This window comes from Theropithecus gelada, chromosome 1, assembly GCF_003255815.1.
Source record: "Theropithecus gelada isolate Dixy chromosome 1, Tgel_1.0, whole genome shotgun sequence".
Lineage (NCBI taxonomy): Eukaryota > Metazoa > Chordata > Mammalia > Primates > Cercopithecidae > Theropithecus > Theropithecus gelada.
In genome coordinates, this window is record NC_037668.1 from 138,537,265 (window position 1) to 138,550,606 (window position 13,342).

General features: G+C 36.3%; 1 protein-coding gene across 5 annotated transcripts in view; it reads left to right on the forward strand.

The window, feature by feature from the left end:
• CDC42BPA (CDC42 binding protein kinase alpha) overlaps positions 1 to 13,342 on the forward strand; it is a 332,255-nt gene that overhangs the window by 286,999 nt on the left and 31,914 nt on the right. For all 5 annotated transcript variants that reach the window (XM_025383741.1, XM_025383503.1, XM_025383585.1 and 2 more), the window contains 6 exons: positions 1,386 to 1,467; positions 3,287 to 3,503; positions 4,319 to 4,381; positions 5,543 to 6,136; positions 8,650 to 8,747; positions 11,500 to 11,584. In XM_025383741.1, coding sequence (XP_025239526.1) covers positions 1,386 to 1,467; positions 3,287 to 3,503; positions 4,319 to 4,381; positions 5,543 to 6,136; positions 8,650 to 8,747; positions 11,500 to 11,584 — 1,139 coding nt within the window. The remainder of the gene's footprint in view (positions 1 to 1,385; positions 1,468 to 3,286; positions 3,504 to 4,318; positions 4,382 to 5,542; positions 6,137 to 8,649; positions 8,748 to 11,499; positions 11,585 to 13,342) is intronic.

A 13,342-nucleotide genomic window follows, 5' to 3' on the forward strand; every position in this document is an offset into this window, starting at 1 on the left:
AACAAATTTACAAGAAAAAAACAAACAACCCCATCAAAAAGTGGGCAAAGGATATGAACAGACATTTCTCCAAAGAAGACATTCATACAGCCAACAGACACATGAAAAAATGCTCATCATCAGTGGCCATCAGAGAAATGCAAATCAAAACCACAGTGAGATACCATCTCACAGACACAGTTAGAATGGCAATCATTAAAAAGTCAGGAAACAACAGGTGCTGGAGAGGATGTGGAGAAATAGGAACACTTTTACACTGTTGGTGGGATTGTAAACTAGTTCAACCATTATGGAAAACAGTATGGCGATTCCTCAAGGATCTAGAACTAGACGTACCATATGACCCAGCCATCCCATTACTGGGTATATACCCAAAGGGATTATAAATCATGCTGCTATAAAGACACATGCACACGTATGTTTACTGCAGCACTATTCACAATAGCAAAGACTTGGAATCAACCCAAATGTCCATCAGTGACAGACTGGATTAAGAAAATGTGGCACATATACACCATGGAATACTATGCAGCCAAAAAAAAGGATGAGTTTGTGTCCTTTGTAGGGACATGGATGCAGCTGGAAACCATCATTCTCAGCAAACTATCACAAGAACAGAAAACCAAACACCGCATGTTCTCACTCATAGGTGGGAACTGAACAATGAGATCACTTGGACTCGGGAACGGGAACATCACACACCGGGGCCTATCATGGAGAGGGGGGAGGAGGGAGGTATTGCATTGGGAGTTATACCTGTTGTAAATGACGAGTTGATGGGTGCTGATGAGTTGATGGGTGCAGCACACCAACGTGGCACAAGTATACATATGTAACAAACCTGCACGTTATGCATATGTACCCTAGAACTTTAAGTATAATAATAATAAAAAAAGAAGAAGAAAGAGAAAAAAAAAAAGACTAAGGGAGTCATGGTACCAACAACAAAATTAAGGGAATCAGAAGAAATTATTGTGGAGGAAATATGTTTTAGATGTTGAAGGAACAATGAAATGTAACATGAGCTGGGTTGAGGGCACTTAAGATTTATTATGGGAGGCAAGAGGGTCCATGGAGGCTCCAGAGACCTACCAGGGTTCAAATCCCAGTTCTACATGTATACTTAACTGGCCTTTTAACTGTGAGTAAGCCAGCAATGATTTCTAGCTCTTGTATAATATGCCACTAGGAAGTTATTCTTGATAAATTATTTGGGGCACTATTAATTACAATGGGGTAAAATTAAATTTTTTAAAAAATTAAATTTGGGTGTTTGGTGCAGTTAAGCTTTGGGTATTGCTTCATATGTGTTATTTGGATACACACCCCAAACCACACACACATAGCCACATATACTAACTTTTAATGCTTTGCTTTTCTTTCAGGGATGAAGAATTTTCTGTGAGTTCAGTGTTGGCTTCTGATGTTATCCATGCAAGTCGAAAAGATATACCCTGTATATTTAGGGTAAGTGTGTATACTATAATTTGATCACTGAATTATGTGTTTTTAATGAGTGTATTTTGCCTCCCTATATAAATCATAAATTCACTATAAGTAAAACTAAATCTTACATTCTTTTATATATTCCATGTCATCCAGTACTTGAGGGTATAGAAAATTGGTGCTAAATATTTAATTAGTGAAAGACCTGGAGAAAGCATCAATATATGGCTTATAAAATATGCTTCCTGGTAGATAATATTTTTTAGTTCCAATTCAGTTTTCAAATAAATACTACCAGATGGAAAATGAGATAAGTGTGAGGTTTCTCAAGTTTTTTAAAAAAATAAAAATGTCTGTCCTTAAAAATTAAAAATACCTACTGCTTCGTAACAGCCATTCCAAAACTTAGTAGCTTAAACCGACAATGATTTATTATTTTTCACTATTCTGTGGACCAGCTGTACAGTTCTTGTGGTGTGAGCTAGTGTCACTCATGTGACTGCATTCAGCTCATTTGGGGCCAGAACATCTAATGACCTTGCTCTTACATCTGGGTACTGGCTGTTAGCTGCGTGATCTCAGTTCTCCTCTTTGTGAACTCGCTCCATGTGGTCTGTGGTCATCAGGTAGGCTGGCTGAGCTCCCAGTGGCTGGCTTCTAAGAGAGCAAAAGAAACTACCAGGCCCTTTGAGGACTAGGCCCAAAACAGGTATAATAACCCTTCTGCATTCTATTGGTCAAAGCAAGTCATGAGGTCAGCCCAGATTTAAGAGGAGGGGAGATAGACTCCACCTCTTGACGAGAAGAATGGAATTCCTTAGGAGGACTTGTTGGTAGCAATCTTTGGCGGCTATTGCCAAATGATGCAATCTTGAGTTGGTAAATTAAGACAACAGAGATTAAAAAAAAAAAAAAAAACTACTGCCTAGTAGTTATGCCTATCTCCCTATATTTCTCTGTGAACCTTGTATCTAAGGAAGGTCAGGCAAAGATTATACTTAGTCTCTTAGTTCCCAGACTGACAACTATTTATTTTCCTCCCAGCCACCAAGGGAGCCTACAGAGGCCCACTTACTGAGTTTCGTAGTGTGATTTTATTGTCACTGCTACTTAATAAGGAATTCTTTACTTATAATAAGGAATTCATATAGGTAAAATTTAAAACTGCTCTGATAGTGTTGTTTGTATAATGATAAACCTTCATTTAAATACTAATTTAAATTATCAAGTCTTAACGATGATGTGAGTTATTGTTGTGAAGTAACAGCGAATATATTTCTGAGCACTTCTGACTTCTTAAAACAAGTTGCAAGTCAGTATGGTGTGGTGCTTAGGAGCATGGGCACAAGATCCCAGATTTCTAGCTGTGTGTCCTTGGAGAAATGATTTAATTTCTTTGCATCACCATTTGTTTCATATATAATATAAGGATATAATGACAGTACATCCTATCTCATGACGATGTTAACAGAGTTAAATGAGTTAATACTTGTAAGGTGCTTAGATCTACCCAGTGCTCAGTATTTACTCAATAAATGTCAGTTATTGTTGTTATATATGAGTGTATTTAATGCCTCTTTAGTGATAGTGTTCTGGCAATTTTATAGAAGGAAAATGAAAATGATACAAACATTTCAAATGATACCTGTCACCTTTGCTTTGTCATGTAATCTAGTGCTAAAGGTAGTTATTCTGATTAGGAATAGCTAAACTCCAGTAACGGTATCATTTAATGAATGCTCATTTTATTGGTGAGTGCTAAGCAAACTAACATAATCATGAAACTAGCATAAAGGGTGTCTGTTTTCTAATGTCATGATTATTGATTAAATTGTTCTAGGTCACAGCTTCCCAGCTCTCAGCATCTAATAACAAATGTTCAATCCTGATGCTAGCAGACAGTGAGAATGAGAAGAGTAAGTGGGTGGGAGTGCTGAGTGAATTGCACAAGATTTTGAAGAAAAACAAATTCAGAGACCGCTCAGTCTATGTTCCCAAAGAGGCTTATGACAGCACTCTACCCCTCATTAAAACAACCCAGGCAGCCGCAATCATAGGTATGAATTTATAACATTTATCATATTATTATTGTTTACTAATCTACTTGCGAACAGGGATTGGCTTTCATCTAGGAATCCCCAGTGTCCAACATACTATGCATCGTATCACAAATGCTCAGTACATGTTTATTGAATGAATGAGACCTATATCAGATCTTTTGTTTTTCAGTAAGCAGGAGTATAAGTACACTTTCAAAGTGCCTTTTTTTCCTGAAAAAACAACAGTGGTAAACATTAGCCTACCAATCTATTTTCTGCTTGTGTGATTTAGAACAAGTTAGTTTCTTAGAGTTTAGTATATAAAATATAGATGATAATTACCTTGCTGAGGTTATTGGGAAGTTTAAATAAGATGGAATACATAACACAGAGTGCCCTGCATAAAAGAAGTCCTCTTAACAAATGGCAGTTTCTGTGTCTGTAGGTTTAAATTTTTGCTGTTTTCCTGTGTATGCATCTAACTCTTTTGTTACTTTCATGAATACTGAAAAGTTTAATGAGTACGGTTCAAATGCCATTCACAATTTTTACCTCCCAAAACAAGAAGTGTAGAACAACTTAGGTTTTTCATTTTGTTTCGTTTATTAAACATTTACTTATTTTTGTAGGTATTGATATGGATTATTCTTTAATAATTATTCTATTTTAGAAGACATGAGAGATTTACCAGTATAATCTGAAAGAAATAGTGTAAACTGTTATTGTAATTTATTTTATTTCCATTTTTTGCACCAAATGTTCTTAACATCTGGTTTATTAGCATTACATGGTTTTTTCCTAATAAAAATCTTTCATATTCATGTCTTACATAGATCATGAAAGAATTGCTTTGGGAAACGAAGAAGGGTTATTTGTTGTACATGTCACCAAAGATGGTAAGAGAAAACTTTTTTTTTTGAGTAATTTTCAATCATGTGTTAAAAAAAATTTTAACTCTAGATTCTAAATTCTACAAAGAGCAGGATTTGCTCTTATTTATCCTGTGACTAAAATTTTCCAGACCTAATTTGATATGTTTATAAATTAAAAGGTTATTTTTAAATTTCTGTAGTCCCCCTGAGGTTTAAAACTTCAAATGTGTGTTGTCTTTCTTATATCATTTTATTTAACAGTTCTGTATGAACTCAGATTGCATTTCTTTTTTGTTTTATACGGAGTTTCGCTTTTGCTGCCTAGGCTGGAGTGCAGTGGCGTGATCTTGGCTCACTGCAACCTCCACCTCCCAGGTTCAAGCGATTCTCCTGCCTCAGCTTCCCAGTAGCTAGGATTACAGGCATGCACCACCATGCCCGGCTAAGTTTGTATTTTCAGTGGAAACGAGGTTTCTCCATGTCGGCCAGGTTGGTCTCGAACTCCCAACCTCAGGTGATCCAATCACCCACCTTGGCCTCCCAAACTGCTGGGATTACAGGCATGAGCCACCGCACCCAGCCCAGATTGTATTTCTAAAGATGGAACATGAAAAAAAAATAAACAACTTGATTTTCATATTGTTCTGTTAGTATCAAAAGAGACAACAGCTATTAAAATGTGTTTGTTTGGAGGTTTTTCTTCTAGAGAAAAACTAAATGCTGGGTGAAATAAAGAGAAACCAATATAACTTGGTATTCATAAATATAATATTCTAAGTTTTATCTTTATATCAACTTAGATCATGGGAAAACAGTGCATTTAAGACAATGCATTGTTACCCATATAAAAACTTCTGAAAAGTGAGTTCTCTGTTTTTAAAAACGGGAATCCCATGGTGATGTTCCCTAGAATTTAGTGCCAGTAAAAAAGTTTTCCTTGAGGATTTGGCATACTTTTACACAAGAATCCTTTGGGGTTTGCCTTGGCTGCCAGAAATCTTAGGACTCAATACGTACTATAGGTGAGTTAAATTATCTTATGATGGGTTTGATTATCTTTTTTTCCTGTGACTTCTGATCTCTTATTCTTCCGTGTGTGCATCTGTAAGTTGACTTACATCCTTTTGAGTATAATTGGGATATGATGAATCAATAAAATTTTGATTTATTATTCTTTGTGTTTAGAAATTATTCGAGTTGGTGATAATAAGAAGATTCATCAGATTGAACTCATACCAAATGATCAGCTTGTTGCTGTGATCTCAGGACGAAATCGTCATGTACGACTTTTTCCTCTGTCAGCATTGGATGGGCGAGAGACCGATTTTTACAAGCTGGCAGAAACTAAAGGGTGTCAAACCATAACTTCTGGAAAGGTGCGCCATGGAGCTCTCACATGCCTGTGTGTGGCTATGAAAAGGCAGGTCCTCTGTTATGAACTATTTCAGAGCAAGACTCGTCACAGAAAATTTAAGGAAATTCAAGTCCCATATAATGTCCAGTGGATGGCAATCTTCAGTGAACAACTCTGTGTGGGATTCCAGTCAGGATTTCTAAGATACCCTTTGAATGGAGAAGGAAGTCCATACAGTATGCTCCATTCAAATGACCATACACTATCATTTATTGCACATCAACCAATGGATGCTATCTGCGCAGTTGAGATCTCCAGTAAAGAATATCTGCTGTGTTTTAACAGCATTGGGATATATACTGACTGCCAGGGCCGAAGATCTAGACAACAGGAATTGATGTGGCCAGCAAATCCTTCCTCTTGTTGTAAGATTCTCTTTCTTATGACTGTCTTACATTTATGTCTCTTTCCTTCCTTTTCCCTTCCACTTCATCTCCCAAGTGTTGTCATTGTTAATAACAGTTTTTTCAAAAAGTCATTCTTAATGCTTTTCCTCAGTATTGATTATGTTGTTGATGTAAAAACCATACGTAATTAGGCCAGGGCAAACAGGGCCAGCGTTAGCATGCACGTGATTTAAACAAAACATCTTTCTGTGGAATATTTCACTAAGATGGATTTTTTACCCCATGTCATATTTTGAAATAACCCTAAATTGTTATCTAATGGTCCCCCAAAATATGGTGCTTGTAAGCATCAGTGTCTCACAGAACTTATTCTGGAGAAGTAGTTACCAAGTGAATTATTTAATCAGGTATGTAAAGGTATAATATAGCATCTATAAGAGGTGTTTTTCAGTTTTCCATTTTTATCTAGATGGGTAGATATTTATAATTGCTTATTTTACCCCTTCAAGAAATATGAAGATGTAATAAATTATTGAATACTTTTTTTTTTTTGAGAGAGAGAGATGGAGTCTTCCTCTGTCATACAGGTTAGAGTACAGTGGTATCATCATAACCCACTGCAGCCTCCAACTCCTGGGCTGAAGCAATCCTCCTACTTTAGCCTCCCGAGTAGCTGGGACAACAGGTGCACACCACCACGCCTAGCTTGTTTTTACTTTTTGTTTTTGTAGAGATGATCTCATTAGTTGTTCAGGCTGGTCTCGATTTCTTGTCCTCAAGCAGTCCTCCCAACTTGGCCTCCCAAAGCACTGAGATTATAGGCTTGACTCACCACACCCAGCCTTATTGAATACTTTTAATTATGGAATACTTTGGTTATTGAATATTCCAATTATTATTGAATATGTGCCATTGAATATGAGTTACAGCAATGAGTAAAATAGATAACAGTCTTACCCCCACAGAGCATGGGTGCAGTGGAAAAGATTCGTGATAAAGCAAGTAGTTGCAGTAGAATGTAAGTGCTATGATAGCAGAAGTAGAGAGTTCTATAGAACCACATAGGAGAAGTATTTCATCCATACTGTTTTGTTTTTAATGAAAAATACTTGAGCATGTTAAAATGCTGAAGGGAAAAAAAACCCTAGGGAACTATGTGGAACAGTTGTCTATATGGGAAATAGAGTAAGACCGCCAAGAAGACCAGAGAGGACAAAATTCAGAAGACAGGTGCATGAATTACTTGGGGAAAGGAGGAGTAAAACCTCTTCATTTGTAACAAGATAGGAGGAGGAGTTATGGGTATGGGTCTAGTCAAGGTTAGAGGTTCATTGCAAGAAAGTTTGGCAGGACAATCCATGCTTATTACAGAAAAATCAGAAAGTCTGCATAAACAGGACGAAAGAAAAATACGTCTAGTTCTACCCATCCAGACTTATTTTCTCCCCACCCTCCATCCTGGGATGAAAGGTTTAACTATTTTTTCTTGTTATTGTTGTTGTTTTTGTCTTTCCAACTTTTCAACTGCAGATCTTGGGAATTAACTATTTTTAATATTTCTTCTGAAAAATACAGTCTTAGGTGGGCACAGTGGCTTACACCTGTAATCCTAGCACTTCAGGAGACTGAGGCAGGAGGATTGCTTGGGGCCAGAAGTTCTAAGCCAACCTGGGCAACATAGCGAGAACCTGTGTCTATAAAAAATTTTCTTTGATTAGCCAGGTGTAGTGGTTGCATGCCTGTTGTCCCAACTAGCCAGGAGGCCGAGGTGGGAGGATCACTTGAGCTATGATCATGCCACTTTTCTCCAGCCTAGGCAACACAATGAGACCTTATCTCTAAAAACACAAACCCACACACACTCTCACACTCTCTTTCTTATCAATAGAATAAATGCTGTTTTGTAACTGAGTCAGGTAATAATTATGATTATTCTAATGTAGAGTCAGAGTTGGAATGTCTGACTTTTTTGTATAGCTCTGCCAATAATTCGCTTTGTAACCTTAGTTTAAGTAAACCATTGAATCTTTCTTTGCTTGTGTTGATATTCATTTGTTGATATTCATTCTTTCAACAAGTATATATTGAGCATCTACCCTATTCATGTAACTATGCTACAGTGCTTTATTATACTTTCTTAACAGGGACTAGAACACTTACCTGGAGATTTCTCTACTTTCTAAGTTTGATTCACTGTCAATAACTTAACTACTTTTAGGAATCAAATACTTTAAATATAATGAAATTCCTTTATAGAACTCATGTTGGGCAGGGAAATAGTATACCCCTGGTGCTTACAAAATCCGTCTATATTATAATGGCTATATAATCTGACATTGGTGTGCCAGTTCTTCATTTACGATATAAGTTCTATTTGCTTCAAAAATATTTTGATTTGGCTACTATATGATAGCCACATAGGATTTGGGTGGGATTCCACTCTACAGTTACTTAGTGTAGACCTTTCAAAATATTTGGGGTTTAATAGTTAAAAGTAATCCACAAGCTGCCCCCTCCTTCTCTTCTCCCAGGTTACAATGCACCATATCTCTCGGTGTACAGTGAAAATGCAGTTGATATCTTTGATGTGAACTCCATGGAATGGATTCAGACTCTTCCTCTCAAAAAGGTAATTTAACATTAAAATGTTGGCTAAGCCAACTGAGTATAAGTGAAAACACTAAATTACTACATAGTAATTTTTTTTAATTAACTCAACATTTTGTGGCATGTGTAATTGGCAGTTTGGGACTTAGCTAAGAGTGAGAAAATAGAAACAGAAATAAAGTTGGTTAATTTCCTTAGGCCTAGCTAAAACCATACTAATTTTACTATATTTGGTTTATGCAAAGTATGATTGCTATTATTATGAACAACTAGAATATATCCTACAACCTAAAATAAAATGTCAGTGTTGTCTTCCACTTTTGGATTAAGGAGCTCTGAGAGACTACACGATTATTATGAATTATAACTGTTATTCACCCAGTGTTTAATCTTGTGAGGATAGATTTAACAGGCTAGAAAAGTGGTTAAACTTAGAACCAAAACTGTTTAAGTGTCTCATAATTGAAAAATAAAGATTTCATATATTCCTAATAAAACGTAATATTTTTCTTAATTTATAATCCTATGTTTCCATAACACAGAGAATTTTGACAAGTATAGAACTGCTAGTTTGCAAAAATGAAGAGCAATAGTTTCATGTAGATAGATGTGATATATATATAGCATGTATGATTAGTTGGGGGACAGGGTTTAGAGAATACGTGAAAGTCGCTGAGATGATATTTCAAAATTAGCTCCCATTTAAAATCATAATGGCAGTTTAAAAAGCTCTTGTAAATACTGCCAGATTATCTGAAGCAACTAAAATATACCCTAGTTTGTAAATTTGGACTGGTCATTATTACTTTTCTGTGGGGTTTTTTTGTTGTTTTTTGTTTTGTTTTGTTTTTGTTTTTGTTTTTGAGACAAGGTCTCGCTGTGTCATCCAACCTGGAGTGCAGTGACATGATTTCGGCTCACTGCAGCCTCCGCCTCCTGGGTTCAAGCGATTCTCCCACCTCTGCCTCCCGAGTAGCTGGGACTACAGGTGTACACCACCATGCCCTGCTGATTTTTGTGTTTTTAGTAGAGACAGGGTTTCACCGTGTTGGCCAGGCTGGCCTCGAACCTCTGACCTCAAGTGATCCGCCTGCCTCTGACTCCCAAAGTGCTGGGATTACAGGCGGGAGCCACTGCACCCAGCCCTATTTGATTTTTATCATGTAATTTTTGCAATATATGTGAAAGAATAAATATATGGCCTTTGTGAGGGATGATAATAAACTGATCACTCATGAACCTACCTCCTAACCTGAGAATCAGAACATCACTCATACAACTGCAAACTGCATCATGTGCTTATCATTCCTTTGCTTTTCTTAAAATACAGAATTTTTGCATATTTAAGTATCCATAAATAATATATCTTTCAGTTTTGCTTGGTTTTGAGTTTTATAAAATGTTATAATATATAGTCATTTTCTATCTTGCTTTCTTCACTCATCCACCAAGTCTCATTCATTCGTGTTGTTACATATACCGTAGTTTATTGCTTTTCAGTACTATAAAATATTCTGTTGCGTGAACTTATCTGTTCCCTGGTGGGTAGACATTGAATTATTTACTGGCTTTTTGCAATTGTGATGTTGCTGCATGTTTTTTGGAATAGTTTTCAGGAGTTTCAGTCATATACCTAGGAGCAGAATCAATGAGACATAGGGAGTTCAGTTATTCAGCTTTATGAGATAGTGTCATATTATTTTCCAAAGTAATTGTACCAACCAGTACTCCCATCAACAGCATAAAGGAATTCTTATCCACATACTAGTACTTTCCATTGTCAGGATTCATAGGTTTTGTAAATGGTTACAAAGTAGTATTTCGTTGAAGTTTCAATTTGCATGTCCCTAACTAACTGTGTAGTTGAAAGTCTTTTGTATGTTTATTCATCATTCATATTTCCTCTTCCATGAAATGCCTGGTCATGCTTTTTGCTCATTTTGCTATTGGATTGGCCACATTTTTCCTATTTATTGGAATTCTTTATACATTGTGGATACTGGCTAATAATGGATATGTAAATCTTTTTCTTCTTTGTGACCTATTCATTCATTTGTATTTGGCTGAACAGAAGTTACTGATTTTAATGTAGTTAAATGTATCTTTCTTTTCCTTTATGTTTGTCTTTTTTCTCCTGTTTAAGAAACTCTTTCCTACCTTAAAGTCATAATATACATTCTATTTTCCTCCAAACATTTTACCTTTTTTTAATCTTTTTTAAATTTATATACCCAACCTCCAAACATTGTAAAGCTCAGCCTATTACATTTCTGTTTTTAATCCAATTGGAATTGATGCTTTTGTGTATGGTGTGAAGTAGAGATTTTATTTTATTGGTTCCATATAACCAGTTGTTCAATCACTATTTATTGACAGTCCCTCCTTTCCCCAGTGATCTACCCTTCCATCTCCATCATATCTATGCATTTAGTTTTTGATAGTAAGAATTCATAAATCAGCCATGTTGATATCTTCTTAGTATAACTGGTCATTAATGGCTTTAAAATGTCTAAGGTTTAAATGTACTTCTACTTATTTGTTCATTTGCCTAGGATAGCCTTCCTTTAAAATGTTATCATTGTAAGTTTGTTTGTTCAAATTAGATAGTATTATACCTTTCCAGTCAGAATTATTGTTGATTTTTCTGAGAGGGCTGTATTTTGAAGTAGATAAGCAAGAAGTCTTAATAAGGTGTACTTTATAAGCAGGATGTACGTTTTATAATTTAGTTTTTAAAGGTTTTGTCAGAATACTAATTTTGTTTTTTATTTTAGGTTCGACCCTTAAACAATGAAGGATCATTAAATCTTTTAGGGCTGGAGACCATTAGATTAATATATTTCAAAAATAAGATGGCAGGTAAGAAAATATATATACTCATAGGGATAGCTTCACTGGAAATATTATTTCTAAGCTACCTGCCCAAGGTCACATTAATAGTAAGTGCCAGAGTCCAGATTTCAACACAGGTGTATCTTACTCCAAGTCTATGATGTTGGCCAGTCACATTCTTAATATATTAGAATAAATTACTAAGCAAAAAGTCATTCTGTTCAAGCTCGTGTAAGTATTTGATTCTAATGTACCTTGTTATTTTTCTGTGGAGTACCTGGGTAAGTAGAGAAAGTGTAGCTGATTATATCTTCTGTATTTTCAATATTGTAGAACCTAACCAAAATTTATAACATAAAATTATAAACACTCATCTAGAGTTGAGGAATATGTCTTCAGGAACATATCGCCTGCCAGTGTACAGGGCCTAGCACTTCGAAAGTGGTGATGTCAGCATAGGAAGAAGCAGGAAAGAGAGGAGAGTCACGGGAGTGCCTGGAACCAGGAGAGGGAATGGAGACCCAGAGTGTTACAGACAGGAGGGGTGGATATTTGGTCAGTGACCAAAATATTGAGGTGAGACTGTCACACAAGTTATTACATACCACACATAAAATGCCAGGGAGACTGCTCACATAGAATTAAATGTTGTTTGCCTGTCAGGGTGTCCAAACAGTTAAAGTCTCAGTTTTAACAAATATTATTATAGTACCCTCTTCTACATAATAAAGTCATTTTTGTGTCATAGCAGCAAATTTCTGTATAATAGAAGTATTTGTAAATTTCTGTATAATAGAAGTATTTGTAAATTTCTGATCTGTTATGGCAGGTCTGTTAGCGAGGATGTATTTATGGTACATTATGTATTTAAAATAATTTTTTTTTTTGAGACAGAGTCTCACTCTGTTGCCCAGGCTATAGTGCAGTGGCACAATCTTGGCTCACTGCATCCTCCTCCTCCCGGGTTCAAGTGATCCTCCCACCTCAGCTTCCTGAGTAGCTAGGATTATGGGTGTGCACCACCACACCCAGCTAATCTTTTGTGTTTTTAGTAGAGACAATTTCACCATGTTGGCCAGGCTGGTCTTGAACTCCTGACCTCAAATGATCCGCCCGCCTCAGCCTCCCAAAGTACTGGGATTATAAGCCTGAGCCATCACACCCAGCCAGTATTTAAAATAATTTAAGTGGACAAATATAAGTAAAAATATTGGCTTCAAGAAAACACATTAAAACGTTTAGACCCATTATTTTGGGGTAGTGAATTTTTTTTTTTTTTTTGAGACAGAGTCTCACTCTGTTGCCAGACTGGAGTACAGTGGCGCCATGTTGGCTTACTGCAACCTCTGCCTCCTGGGTTCAAGCGATTCTCCTGCCTCAGCCTCCTAAGTAGCTGGGATTACAGGCACGCACCCCCATGCCCAGCTAATTTTTTTGTATTTTTAGTAGAGACGGTTTTACCATGTTGGCCAGGATGATCTCCATCTCCTGACCTCGTGTTCCACCCACTTTGGCTTCTGAAAGTGCTTTGATTACAGGTGTGAGCCAAAGTGCCTGGCCATGAAATTATTATCTTAATGGTTTTTTCCCACCTACCCCATATTCCTCCAATAAATTTGTCTTTTCTACTATCAAAAAAAAATCCATAGGAAGTTTTCTGTGATTATTTTTGTTGGTTTTGTTTTATTTTGTTGGTGTGTTTTTATGTTATAAGTACTAGAATACACAAAATTGCTTGATTTCTGGTTCAGTGCATTGGTACGTTGTCTTGGAACCAGAGGTTTC